The sequence below is a fragment of the Nerophis lumbriciformis genome, linkage group LG01 (assembly GCF_033978685.3).
Source record: "Nerophis lumbriciformis linkage group LG01, RoL_Nlum_v2.1, whole genome shotgun sequence".
Classification (NCBI taxonomy): domain Eukaryota; kingdom Metazoa; phylum Chordata; class Actinopteri; order Syngnathiformes; family Syngnathidae; genus Nerophis; species Nerophis lumbriciformis.
In genome coordinates this window covers 8,328,831-8,342,500 of record NC_084548.2, presented here as the reverse complement: position 1 = coordinate 8,342,500, position 13,670 = coordinate 8,328,831, and the positions used below count along the sequence as shown (strand labels likewise).

Below are 13,670 nucleotides of genomic sequence, written 5' to 3'. Positions count from 1 at the left end.
GACTGTAAATTGAAACTGATTTGTCTATTCAGTGGTTGCGCACTCTTCTACAGTAGGTGGCTGTTAGAATGAAAATGTAATAAAGAAAGAGCAAAATTAGAATAGTGAAGTCACAGCATATACTTGTAACATGATTATAATCGACTATAAAATCACAGCTCGGCAGTTACAGGGAATTTCGGCAAAGATATTTTGAAGTAATTGTAAGCGTACAATAACCTTTTTAGGAAGACCAGAAAGGCAGTTATCTGGCCTGCAAACACCTGGAAATGATAAGTGTCAATAAAGTACTTCATATTTGCTCACTACATGTAATTGATGTTTTTCCATTTTGACAGAAAAATATATGTACTGCTTGAAATTGCATACCTTTTTAAACTTCAATAGTATCCAATATAGCAACAAATATTACAGTATATTATCATACTTTCCAAACATATTTTTATCTAAATAAAAATACTTATTTTTACAGCAGGGATGTCAAACATGCTAAGTGTAAAATTGAGCTGCATTTTTCAATGCAGTTCTAAAAGTGTCCATTGGATGTCACAATAGCAATCCTGTTAGGCGAGCAAATAGTTTATACCAGGGCGAGCAAGTGAGAAAGTAATGCAATTATTAACCAGTAATTTGCTGGGAATTCACGATGAAAATGTTTATAATATACATTCACTTCATTAGGTACACCTGGACTGTCTACTGACATCCAATCCAAGTGTTAACACAAAAATGACATCATTTATCTTCAGTGTATTCTCTATCTAATAATCATATTTACTAGAGATGTCCGATAATATCGGCCTACCTCTAAAATCTAGACTCCAAACATCCCAGAACAAGCTAGTCAGATTACTTCTAGACCTCCACCCCAGATCACACCTCACTCCTACCCACTTCTCCAAAGTGGGCTGGCTCAGTGTGGAGGACAGAGTAACACAACTTGCACTGAGCCTTGTCTATAAAATCCGCTACACCTCCCTGATACCGAAGTACATGTCAAACTACTTCCTTAACGTAAATGACCGCCATAACCACAACACCAGGGGGAGCTCCACTAACCACGTTAAACCCAGATTCCGATCTAACAAAGATCTTAACTCATTCTCCTTCTATGCCACATCAATATGGAATGCACTCCCAACAGGTGTAAAAGAAAGGGCATCTCTACCCTCCTTCAAAACCGCACTAAAAGAACACCTCCAGGCAACTTCAACCCTAAACTAACACCCTCCCCCCACCACATCCCACCTCCCCGGGTTGTTAATAACCAAATGTAAATAATCAAATGTAGATACTTTTTCTTATGCTTTCTGATCTCTCTCTCTCTCTCTCTCTTATATATTGTTTTTCTCTGTTCTCAATTGTTGATGACTGAAGTGATGATACCAACCAAACCTAACCTACCCCCCTCACCCCCCCTCCACATCCCACACCCCGGATTGTAAATAATGTAAATAATTCAATGTATATACTCTGATGATTATCTTGTGTGATGACTGTATTATGATGTTAGTATATATTTGATAGTATATATCTGTATCATGAATCAATTTAATTAAACAAGTTGAAAAACTTATTGGGGTGTTACCATTTAGTGGTCAATTGTACGGAATATGTACTTCACTGTGCAATCTACTAATAAAAGTCTCAATCAATCAATCAATCAATCAATGTAATATCGGAAATTACCGGTATTGTTTTTTTTATTATCGGTATCGTTTTTTTTTTTGTTTTTTTTTAATTAAATCAACATAAAAAACACAAGATACACTTACAATTAGTACACCAACCCAAAAAAACCTCCCTCCCCCATTTACACTCATTCACACAAAAGGGTTGTTTCTTTCTGTTATTAATATTCTGGTTCCTACATTATATATCAATATATATCAATACAGTCTGCAAGGGATACAGTCCGTAAGCACACATGATTGGTCCACTAATAGTACTAACCTTTAACAGTTAATTTTACTCATTGTCATTAATTACTAGTTTCTATGTAACTGTTTTTATATTGTTTTATTTTCTCTTTTATTCAAAAATTTTTTTTAAATTTATTTATCTTATTTTATTAATTTTTCTAAAAAAGGACCTTATCTTCACCATACCTGGTTGTCCAAATTAGGCATAATAGTGTGTTAATTCCACGACTGTATATATCGTTATCGGTAATTAAGAGTTGGACAATATCGGAATATCGGCAAAAAAGCCATTATCGGACATCCCTAATATTTACACTATGTATGTACATCCATCCATCCATTTTCTACCACTTGTCCCTTTCAGGGTGTCGGGGGTGCTGTAGCCTTTCCCAGCTGCACTCGGGCGACAGGCGGGGTACACCCCGGACAAGTCGCCACCTCATCGCAGGGCCAACAACGGATATAATTTCTTATATTTATATGTATTGCAATTTGTTGTCATGGCAACCCCTTGATCACCAGTTACGTGACGAAAGATGCGTCCATGGTGATCACCAAGTTGAGGGTTGCGACCCAAAATGCGGTCGCTCGTTGTCTGTTTCATGGTCATCTGGCAGGAACATTAAGGATTTATTTTTCATGTGCGTGCAGCGTTCTAAGCTTTATTCTGGCGGGTGGGCTGGTAACGGAACCCATAATGCAGCTGCGATGCTGACCTTCAGCTGGTTATTGGTTCCGTTTCCATACCATGACGCAAAACACATCTCTACACAACAATCGCCCCGACTGGAGTTCCTGTAGTTTCATACCTTCATCAATATTGCAGTACTTCAGTCACTTTGAAAGAAAGCATTTGGTGTTTTTCCTCAATGACACGTTTTCTCTCGGCTTACATAAAACAGTAAAAATAGAACCGGGATTTCCGTGTCAGCAAAGAATGACGCCAGCAGAAAAGACGCTTGGAAGATACGTTTTTGCTGTGAATTGTTTTTTTTCTAAATAACTTTGACCATCATTGTGTTTTTTAGCATAGTTATCATAATATTATTTACTGTTTATTTATGGTTTGTATTAGACATTTCTCTGAAAAGATCGTGCAGTTTTGTACGAAACTGTATTTTTCGCCAATATGACGGCTGGTGTTACATTTCAGATACAATGAGTGGGAATGTATTCATTTTTATTTGAGGTATTTTAAGTATATTATCATTTGTATTTACAATGATCTATTTGGCAGAAAAAAGTAAAAAAAAAAAAAAAAATCACAACATGTACAACAATAAAATTAAAATCATAAATAAAAAGGAAACTGTCTCGACAGGTTTTTAATTAAAAAAATATAACAAGAATATTTTGTACAAAACAAAAAATATGGATTTAAAAATAATATGTAAAAAAACTTGAAATATTTGATTTAGAAAAACAATACAATGTATAAAGTATAAATATATAGAACAAGTGTCTACACATTACGTACTGTATTGATATAAGTAAATAAATAAATAAATAATTATATGAATATAGCCTGTAACACAATTTATTTTGGTTGACCTAAAAATGCCTTTGGAAAGGACAACAAAAAGTATGTTTTGAAAGAAGATACAGAAGTTGACCTTGTTTTTTTTTGTTTTTTTTAAAATAGTGAATATAATAATATATGCCATAATATATTTTACAAAAAATATGTATATTATTGATAATATTTTATTTAAAAAAAAATATATAAGTATATTCTTTTTTATTCATGCAATATTTAAGCATTTAATCTAACACTGCAAACATACACAATTAACAATTTATTTTGGTTGACCTAAAAATGCCTTTGGAAAGGACAACAAAAAGTATGTTTTGAAAGAAGATACAGAAGTTGACCTTGTTTTTTTTTTGTTTTTTTTTTAAATAGTCAATATAATAATATATACCATAATATATTTTACAAAAAATATGTATATTATTGATAATATATATATATTTTTAATATATAAGTATATTATTTTTTATTCATGCAATATTTAAGCATTTAATCTAACGCTGCAAAAAGTCAGTGTTCAAAAACAACAACAAAAATATACAAAAATGAGAGGTATTTTATTTGAACTAAGCAAAATTATCTGCCAATAGAACAAGAAAATTTGGCTTGTCAAGACTTTCCAAAACAAGTAAAATTAGCTAACCTCAGTGAACCCCAAAATACCTTAAAATAAGTATATTCTCACTAATAATAAGTGCACTTTTCTTGGTAGAAAAAACATATATGAGAACTTTTTTCTCAATTTGTTGAAAAATGTCCTTAAATGAAGTAAATGCTAGTGCCATTATCTTGACATAATGATATGCGCTCGGCATTACATTTCTTGAAACCAGCAAACTTATACTAAAAACTAATTTATTGTTCTTAATGGAAAGGCAACAAGGCAACCGCTTGTTACTCTCGGGGTCTACTAGCCGCTCAGGCAAATCATATTGTCTAAAAATGCATTTTTCCATCGATAACATGACATCATCGCGCCAAGTGCGAGCTCTTTTAGTCATTAATGCGCAAGGAATATATATATAGATATATATATATATATTTGTGCATGAACTATTTCTGTTCAAAATGTTTAGAAATGTCACATGTTAAATGTTTAAATATTAACTGTCAGTTTACTGTACTGTGCCAACTGTACTACTATATGAGTACGTATTTTCTATTGTTTCATTGAAAATAAAACAGCAAAGTCCATTTGGCTGTCATCTGTTTTAATTATGAGACACAATTGTGTCAAAGTCATGACTTTTTATTTCATGATTGAAATAAGAAATGATTACTTTAAAAAAGTAGTTTTATACTTGTGAGTGTTGATGACACAGCTTTGCAACAGTTGATATTCTAGTTTCAAGCATGTTTGACTCAATATAGGTCATCAAATCTCAGCAACAAGCTGTAATATCTTACTGAGATCATTTAGGACCAAAAACAAGTAAAACACTCTAACATAAAATCTGCTTAGTGAGAAGAATGATCTTATCAGACAGAAAATAAGCAAATATCACCCTTATTTGAGATATTTCATCTTACTTAAATTCCAGTTTTTGCAGTGAAACCAAGCTATAACGTATAAAGCGCTTTTAATACATAAAACAAATGAAACAAGTGCTTTGCAAATGTATAATAATATATACTATCCTGTATCTAAGTGTGCTATATATATTTCTCTTGCATATTGACTACATTTTAGCATTTCTCAGTAACTTTAAAAGGAGTAAAATAAAAAGTTGACATGACTCAGGGTGAAATAAAAACAATCCAATTCACATACTGTGCTGTACAATATTACAAAGTACAGGCTTTACGTCCAAATATAAACCAGACATTATGTATATATTTAAAACATATTGGAGATATGAAAATATGTTCAGATATTTTAATGAGTTACTCAAGTAAGAACAAATAAATATATCTAGGGGCTGCAACTAACGATTAATTTGATAATATATTAATCTGTCGATTATTACTTCGATTAATAATCGGATAAAAGAGACAAACTACATTTCTATCCTTTCCAGTATTTTATTGAAAAAAACCAGCATACTTTTCTTCTTCTTCTTCTTCTTCTTTAGTTTATTTCGAACATGAACACACTTACATCATAATACATCACACAATTTCACACCACACCGCCACCCCATAAGGGACAAGCGGTAGAAAATGGATGGATGGATAATTAATATATATATTCCTTTTCTTTTATATACTGTACATAATAAACATACAGTATACACATACATACCATATTTTATTCATATTGGCACCATACTTATTTTGATTATTGTTTCTCAGCTGTTTGTACATGTTGCAGTTTATAAATAAAGGTTTATTTAAAAAAAAAAAATCCTCTACGCATGCGCAAAGCATAGATCCAACGAATCGATAACTAAATTAATCGCCAACTATTTTTATAATCGATTTTAATCGATTTAATCGATTAGTTGTTGCAGCCCTAAATATATCTAATTCAACCAATCAATAAAAGTCGTTTTTGTCAATGTGTGCTTAAGGCTGCAGTTCCTCTACAATCCACAAGATGGCGGCAGATGTATTTCCCCCACTAGTCCAACACGGAAATCCTTCCGTAAAGGAACACGAGTTAACGCTTAATATTCCGGTGTAGCAAAATATCCTACCTAGCCAATATCTGCCATCGACCCGCGTTCGACTGTCCTCGTTTCCGTCGAAGCTCGGAACGAACACGCTCTCGTTTCACTCCGACGTTGTTGCAGCATGACGCGGATCTTCACCCGCTGAGCTCCACCCGCTGCTAGTGTCGGTGCGGCGGCGACCATGGCCGACACGGAGGAGTCGCCTCTCCGGATCACTCCCACCGTCCGGGCGCTGAGCTCCGCACTGCGGGCCACGCGTGGAAATGTTCACGGCTGCGTCCGGAGAGGAGTCGGCGGCGACAAGACGTTCCCCGAGCCGGAGAAACTGTGGTTTAAGGAGAGCAGCGCCAAGAACCTCCGAAGCAGAGACTTCTTGTCGGCCAGCACCATGCTCAACACTCTCTATGCGGACGGACAGGTTGGTGGCTACACATTCGCCTCCAGAACATTCATACATGTCTCAATATTTACACATTTTTGCTGAATTGTCTTTCATTCGTGTATTTTGGACGTTAGAGTATCATAAATTCTTATTAAATATATTACGAAGGCCCCAATCAGTGGTTATATTTAAATATGTGTCAGCTGTTCCCAATAAATGAGCTAGCATAAAACAATTTATGTTTAAAAAAACATCAACGTGTTTACATTTAACTGAAATATTAACAATGAATTAGTAATCGTACTCTTGAACTTAATCATATTTAATAATGATAAACCAATACTTGCCAACCTTGAGACTTCCGATTTCGGGAGGTGGTTGGGGGCGTGGTTAAGAGGGGAGGAGTATATTTACAGCTAGAATTCACCAGGTCAAGTATTTCATATATATATCCATCCATCCATTTTCTACCGCTTATTCCCTTTTGGGGTCGCGGGGGGCGCTGGAGCCTATCTCAGCTACAACCGGGCGGAAGGCGGGGTACACCCTGGACAAGTCGCCACCTCATCGCAGGGCCAACACAGATAGACAGACAACATTCACACTCACATCCACACACTAGGGCCAATTTAGTGTTGCCAATCAACCTATCCCCAGGTGCATGTTTTTGGAAGTGGGAGGAAGCCGGAGTACCCGGAGAGAACCCACGCATTCACGGGGAGAACATGCAAACTCCACACAGAAAGATCCCGAGCCCGGGATTGAACCCAAGACTACTCAGGACCTTCGTATTGTGAGGCAGATGCACTAACCCCTCTTCCACCGTGAAGCCCTCATATATATATATATATATATATATATATATATATATATATATATATATATATATATATATATATATATATATATATATATATATATATATACACAGGTAAAAGCCAGTAAATTAGAATATTTTGAAAAACTTGATTTATTTCAGTAATTGCATTCAAAAGGTGTAACTTGTACATTATATTTATTCATTGCACACAGACTGATGCATTCAAATGTTTATTTCATTTAATTTTGATGATTTGAAGTGGCAACAAATGAAAATCCAAAATTCCGTGTGTCACAAAATTAGAATATTACTTAAGGCTAATACAAAAAAGGGATTTTTAGAAATGTTGGCCAACTGAAAAGTATGAAAATGAAAAATATGAGCATGTACAATACTCAATACTTGGTTGGAGCTCCTTTTGCCTCAATTACTGCGTTAATGCGGCGTGGCATGGAGTCTGAGTTTCTGGCACTGCTCAGGTGTTATGAGAGCCCAGGTTGCTCTGATAGTGGCCTTCAACTCTTCTGCGTTTTTGGGTCTGGCATTCTGCATCTTCCTTTTCACAATACCCCACAGATTTTCTATGGGGCTAAGGTCAGGGGAGTTGGCGGGCCAATTTAGAACAGAAATACCATGGTCCGTAAACCAGGCACGGGTAGATTTTGCGCTGTGTGCAGGCGCCAAGTCCTGTTGGAACTTGAAATCTCCATCTCCATAGAGCAGGTCAGCAGCAGGAAGCATGAAGTGCTCTAAAACTTGCTGGTAGACGGCTGCGTTGACCCTGGATCTCAGGAAACAGAGTGGACCGACACCAGCAGATGACATGGCACCCCAAACCATCACTGATGGTGGAAACTTTACACTAGACTTCAGGCAACGTGGATCCTGTGCCTCTCCTGTCTTCCTCCAGACTCTGGGACCTCGATTTCCAAAGGAAATGCAAAATTTGCTTTCGTCAGAAAACATGACTGTGGACCACTCAGCAGCAGTCCAGCTCTTTTTTTCCTTAGCCCAGGTGAGACGCTTTTCTCGCTGTTTCTTGGTCAACAGTGGCTTGACACGAGGTATGCGGCAGTTGAAACCCATGTCTTTCAAGCGTCTCTTGGTGGTGGATCTTGAAGCACTGACTCCAGCAGCTGTCCACTCCTTCTGAATCTCCCCCACATTTTTGAATGTTTTTTTTTTCACAATCTTGACCAGGGCGCGGTGATCCCTATCGCTTGTACACTTTTTCTGACCACAGTTTTTCCTTCCCTTTGCCTCTCCATTAATGTGTTTGGACACAGAGCTCTGAGAACAGCCAGCCTCTTCAGCAATAACCTTTTGTGTCTTTCCCTCCTTGTGCAATGTGTCGATGGTTGCCTTTTGGACAGCTGTCAAATCTGAAGTCTTCCCCATGTTTGTGTAGGCTTCAGAACTGGACTGAGAGACCATTTAAAGCCCTTTGCAGGTGTTTTGAGTTAATCAGCTGATTAGTTTGTGGCACCAGGTGTCTTCAAAATTTAACCCTTACACAATATTCTAATTTTGTGACACACGGAATTTTGGATTTTCATTTGTTGCCACTTCAAATCATCAAAATTAAATGAAATAAACATTTGAATGCATCAGTCTGTGTGCAATGAATAAATATAATGTACAAGTTACACCTTTTGAATGCAATTACTGAAATAAATCAAGTTTTTCAAAATATTCTAATTTACTGGCTTTTACCTGTGTGTGTGTGTGTGTGTGTGTGTGTGTGTGTGTGTGTGTGTGTGTGTGTGTGTGTGTGTGTGTGTGTGTGTGTGTGTGTGTGTATATATATATATATATATATATATATATATATATATTTATTTATTTTATTATACATCCATCCATCCATCTTCTTCCGCTTATCCGAGGTCGGGTCGCGGGGGCAGCAGCCTAAGCAGGGAAGCCCAGACTTTCCTCTCCCCAGCCACTTCGTCCAGCTCCTCCCGGGGGATCCCGAGGCGTTCCCAGGCCAGCCGGGAGACATAGTCTTCCCAACGTGTCCTGGGTCTTCCCCGTGGCCTCCTACCGGTTGGATGTGCCCGAAACACCTCCCGAGGGAAGCGTTCGGGTGGCATCCTGACCAGATGCCCGAACCACCTCATCTGGCTCCTCTCGATGTGGAGGAGCAGTGGCTTTACTTTGAGCTCCCCCCGGATGGCAGAGCTTCTCACCCTATCTCTAAGGGAGAGCCCCGCCACCCGGCGGAGGAAACTCATTTCGGCCGCCTGTACCCGTGATCTTGTCCTTTCGGTCATAACCCAAAGCTCATGACCATAGGTGAGGATGGGAACGTAGATCGGCCGGTAAATTGAGAGCTTTGCCTTCCGGCTCAGCTCCTTCTTCACCACAACGGATCGATACAGTGTCCGCATTACTGAAGATATATATATATATATATATATATATATATATATATATATATATATATATCTTCATGTGTGCTTACGGACTGTATCCCTTGCAGACTGTATTGATATATATTGATATATAATGTAGGAACCAGAATATTAATAACAGAAAGAAACAACCCTTTTGTGCGAAGTGTGAATGAGTGTAAATGGGGGAGGGAGGTTTTTTGGGTTGGTGTACTAATTGTAAGTGTAACTTTTGTTTTTTATGAAAATTTAATAAATAAAAAACCCCAAAAACAATGCCGATAATTTCCGATATTGCATTTTAAAGTATCGGCCGATAATATCGGCAGGCCGATATCGAACATCTCTTTTATATTTATATATATATATATATATATATATATATATTACTACCGCTTGTCCCGTTCGGTGTCGCGGGGGGTGCTGGAGACTATCTCAAAATTTAAAAACACAGAGGAGCACACAACTCACATAGTGTTAAAAGCCATAAAATAAAAGTGGGTCTTAAGACGAGACTTAAAACACTACACACAACAAAAAAGAATGTTGTAAAAACCAATGTAGTTTACAATCCCTATAATATATTTCAAGGACTATTTTCTCATTACTTTTATTATTAGTCTCTGGGATAGATCAATGATTGGCAGCACTGATTTTCATTTAACATTTTTTTCTACAGTATCACATTCTACTCACACAAAAAAATTGCTGTAAAAATATGCTTTTTTTTTCTTGACATTGAACTATCAAATATGAAGTATATTTTGTAGATTTGATCCTTCTCTAATAAGAAAAACATTCAAGTCCAAATGATTAAGTACATGTTCCATCAGGATCGACCGGACCAGACAGTCAGCTGGAGGCGATAATTATGAAGCCATCAGTGGCGATCACAATATGGGTCAGACAGTCACGCACAGCTACAACTATGTATGTATGTATGTATGCGCACACGTTCACGTGTGTGTGCGTGTGCGTGCGTGTAGACAGCATTAGGTGCACAATTTTCTTCAACAGAACAATGTAAAGTGAATTATTTTGTTCAAAAGTCAAATGGTCACCATCATAAAACCTTTCCTAATCGTACAGGCATGTTTTAGGTCACATTTTAACATTCATATTGTGTTAATATGTTCATTAAAAGTGAAATATAAATACAGCGAGGAGAGTCGGGATCAGACAGTCGTTGTCAGGTTCAAACACTGATGACATCTATTAAACAGACAAAGAAGCAAGGAACTAAACAGAGACAGAATTCAATTTAGCTCAATTGAGGAGAAACGTCTGGGCTGTACTCTTGTACAGTCTCCCACCACGCTCTGACGGAAGATTGTACGCCTCCTCTTTTATTTGGACTTTCCCTAATTACATGGCAACAGCTGTTTCTAAAGGAAGGGGGTCGTAAACAGCCGTTGCCTTTGGTTACAAAACAGTTCAAAGAAAAGGTGCCTGGAGGGGGGTCAGGCCCTGCTTCCTCTCCGCTTTGTAGATCTCGGGGCAGGACAGAATCTTCCTGTGGATTACAATCCATCAAAGAAACCGACACCTTCATGTCGCTTCCTATCCTGCACTGTGGAGTTTTACAAGCTTTGTGATTGGTAAGATCAAAGACAGCTTTTGTCTGCTCGCTGGAAACTCATTGAAACACAAATTTTTGTGATAACTTAGATACAATTATTCTGACAGTCGTGTTCTGTAATATTCTGAACTGTCATACAGTATTTGATTTGATTGAAGTTTATTTCGAACATGAATGCAGTTTCAACATGATACATCACATATTTTCCATTTCTTTTTAAAACATGCTCAAAAAGGAGTAGAAAAAAGCAAAACTTTGTATTAATAATGTAATGTCTCCTTGTGTCTTCTTAGGTCCCTCCAGCAGTGATGACCAGGGTCCTGTCAGTGTGCGGCCGCGGCGTCCTCCCAGTGGCGGGTGGAGAGGTGATGGATGAAGGTCTGAGGGTGAGGGTGGACCGGGCCGCCGCTTTCAGGGCCGTGCTGGCAGGCGGCGCTACAGAGTACCTGGCGCCCAGTGCCCTGAGGCAGGGCTGTGTGGTGCTCAACTGTCCCGCCCTGCACCCTAAACCCAACCCCCCTACTCCTGACAGCCTCACTCTGGGTCAGCTGAGGACCATTCTATTGGCTGACCACATGGGGGCACTGTTGAGAGGGCAAGGGTGAGTCAGTCAATGCTGGTACAGTAAATATTTATTAAATTCCTGTTCGTAATCAGCACTTTTTCATAATTTTTTATATCAATATTTATTTTATTTTTTAACCTACAGTTTATAATAATATTAGATGTTGTTTTGACTCTTAATTACAGTGAAAACCTAAAACTGTCATTGTTTTGATGGAAAAAGTGTGAAAAAATATTTTGACTTTACATTAAATTGCGACTCTTCATAAAAAAACTCTTACAATAATAGTAAATATAGTTTATATGCATACAGTTGAATGGACTGGAAATAAATATCTACCAGATTATAATTTGGTAACATTAGAATATATACTGCTTTTTATGATACATTTTTGCATATGCAATTATTGATAAATGATTATCCTAAATGTAGATGCATTTCTTTTTCATGTCTGTTATAAATCAAATCAAATCAAATCAACTTTATTTATAAAGCACATTTAAAATTTACCACAGGGGTAGCCAAAGTGCTGTACAATGAACAGGTTAAAAGATAAAACGAGTACCGAGCAAACACAACACAACACAAACAGAACACGATAAAAAATAAATAATTAAAATAGAATTAATAAAAACATAAAAACAGGATCACAGCAGGTGTATTATGGGGCGCCATTGCAGGATGGATGTCACTCAGTGTTAAAAGCCATGGAATAAAAGTATGTTTTTAAGAGAGATTTAAAAACAGGAAGAGAGGAGGCTTGTCTAACACTCAGGGGTAGGTCGTTCCAGAGCTTGGGAGCAGCAACGGCGAAAGCTCTGTCACCTCTAAGCTTCAGCCTTGTGTCAGGGACCGTCAACAGCAGCTGATCGGTTGATCTTAAGGATCGGGTGGGGCAGTAAGGCTGAAGGAGGTCGGAGAGATAGGTTGGCGCAAGGTTGTTTAGACATTTAAAAACAAATAAAAGGAGTTTAAAATTGATTCGGTAACGCACAGGGAGCCAGTGAAGGTACGCTAAAATAGGGGTGATGTGCTCACGTCTGCGGGTCTTTGTTAGCAGACGAGCAGCAGAGTTCTGCACGAGCTGCAGGCGGGCGAGGGAGGCCTGGCTAATGCCTACATACAGGGCATTACAATAATCAAGACGAGTCGAGATAAAGGCGTGGATTAATTTCTCAAGATCATGTCTTGATAGAAGCGGTTTCACTTTCGCTATTTGGCGTAATTGATAAAAGCTTTTTTGAACGACGCTGCTGATTTGTTTTTCGAATTTAAAATCTGAGTCAAACTTTACCCCCAGGTTTGTGACAGAGTTGCTGAGATACGGGGTCAGAGTGCCGAGCATACTGCATAAAAGCATATTGTATATTCTTGTCCATCACCTTACTCTTATTTTTTTATTATTATTATTGGATAGTCCCTTTAATGATTCCTGACATCAGCCCCTTTTCATTAGTTTTTATCAACATTTAAAAAAATATTTTATACTATTATTAGACCTTTTTTGGCACTGAATTAAAGTAAAAAAGCTAATAATATGCACTTTTTAAAATTGAAAATGTGTGAAAAAATATCTATATCTACATACTTTTGAATATTTATATATATTTGACAATGTTGACAATTGAAACTCCTCATTAAAGAAACTGTTGAAATAATATTTACAACAGTTCAAAATACTGTATGCATACAATTGAAGGAATTGGTATTACATATCAGATGATGAAATAGTAACATTAGAATATATACTGTATTTTATAATATGTTTTTGCATATACTAATATTGATAAATTATTATTCTAAATGTAGATGCATTTATTTTTTACATCTAATATAATAGGATATGTACTCCTATCCATCATTTTA

General features: G+C 37.0%; 1 protein-coding gene across 2 annotated transcripts in view; it reads left to right on the top strand.

Moving 5' to 3' along the window:
- The window catches only part of dalrd3 (DALR anticodon binding domain containing 3), a 36,662-nt gene that overhangs the window by 3,993 nt on the left and 18,999 nt on the right, over positions 1–13,670 (top strand). The window contains exons 3-4 of one of the 2 annotated variants that reach the window (XM_061974391.2): positions 6,186–6,483; positions 11,533–11,840. In XM_061974391.2, the coding sequence (XP_061830375.1) occupies positions 6,247–6,483; positions 11,533–11,840 (545 nt within the window). In that variant the 5' untranslated portion in view covers positions 6,186–6,246. Of the gene's footprint in view, positions 1–6,039; positions 6,484–11,532; positions 11,841–13,670 lie in introns of those variants that run through there. The other variant, XM_061974400.1, reaches the window with a different exon arrangement.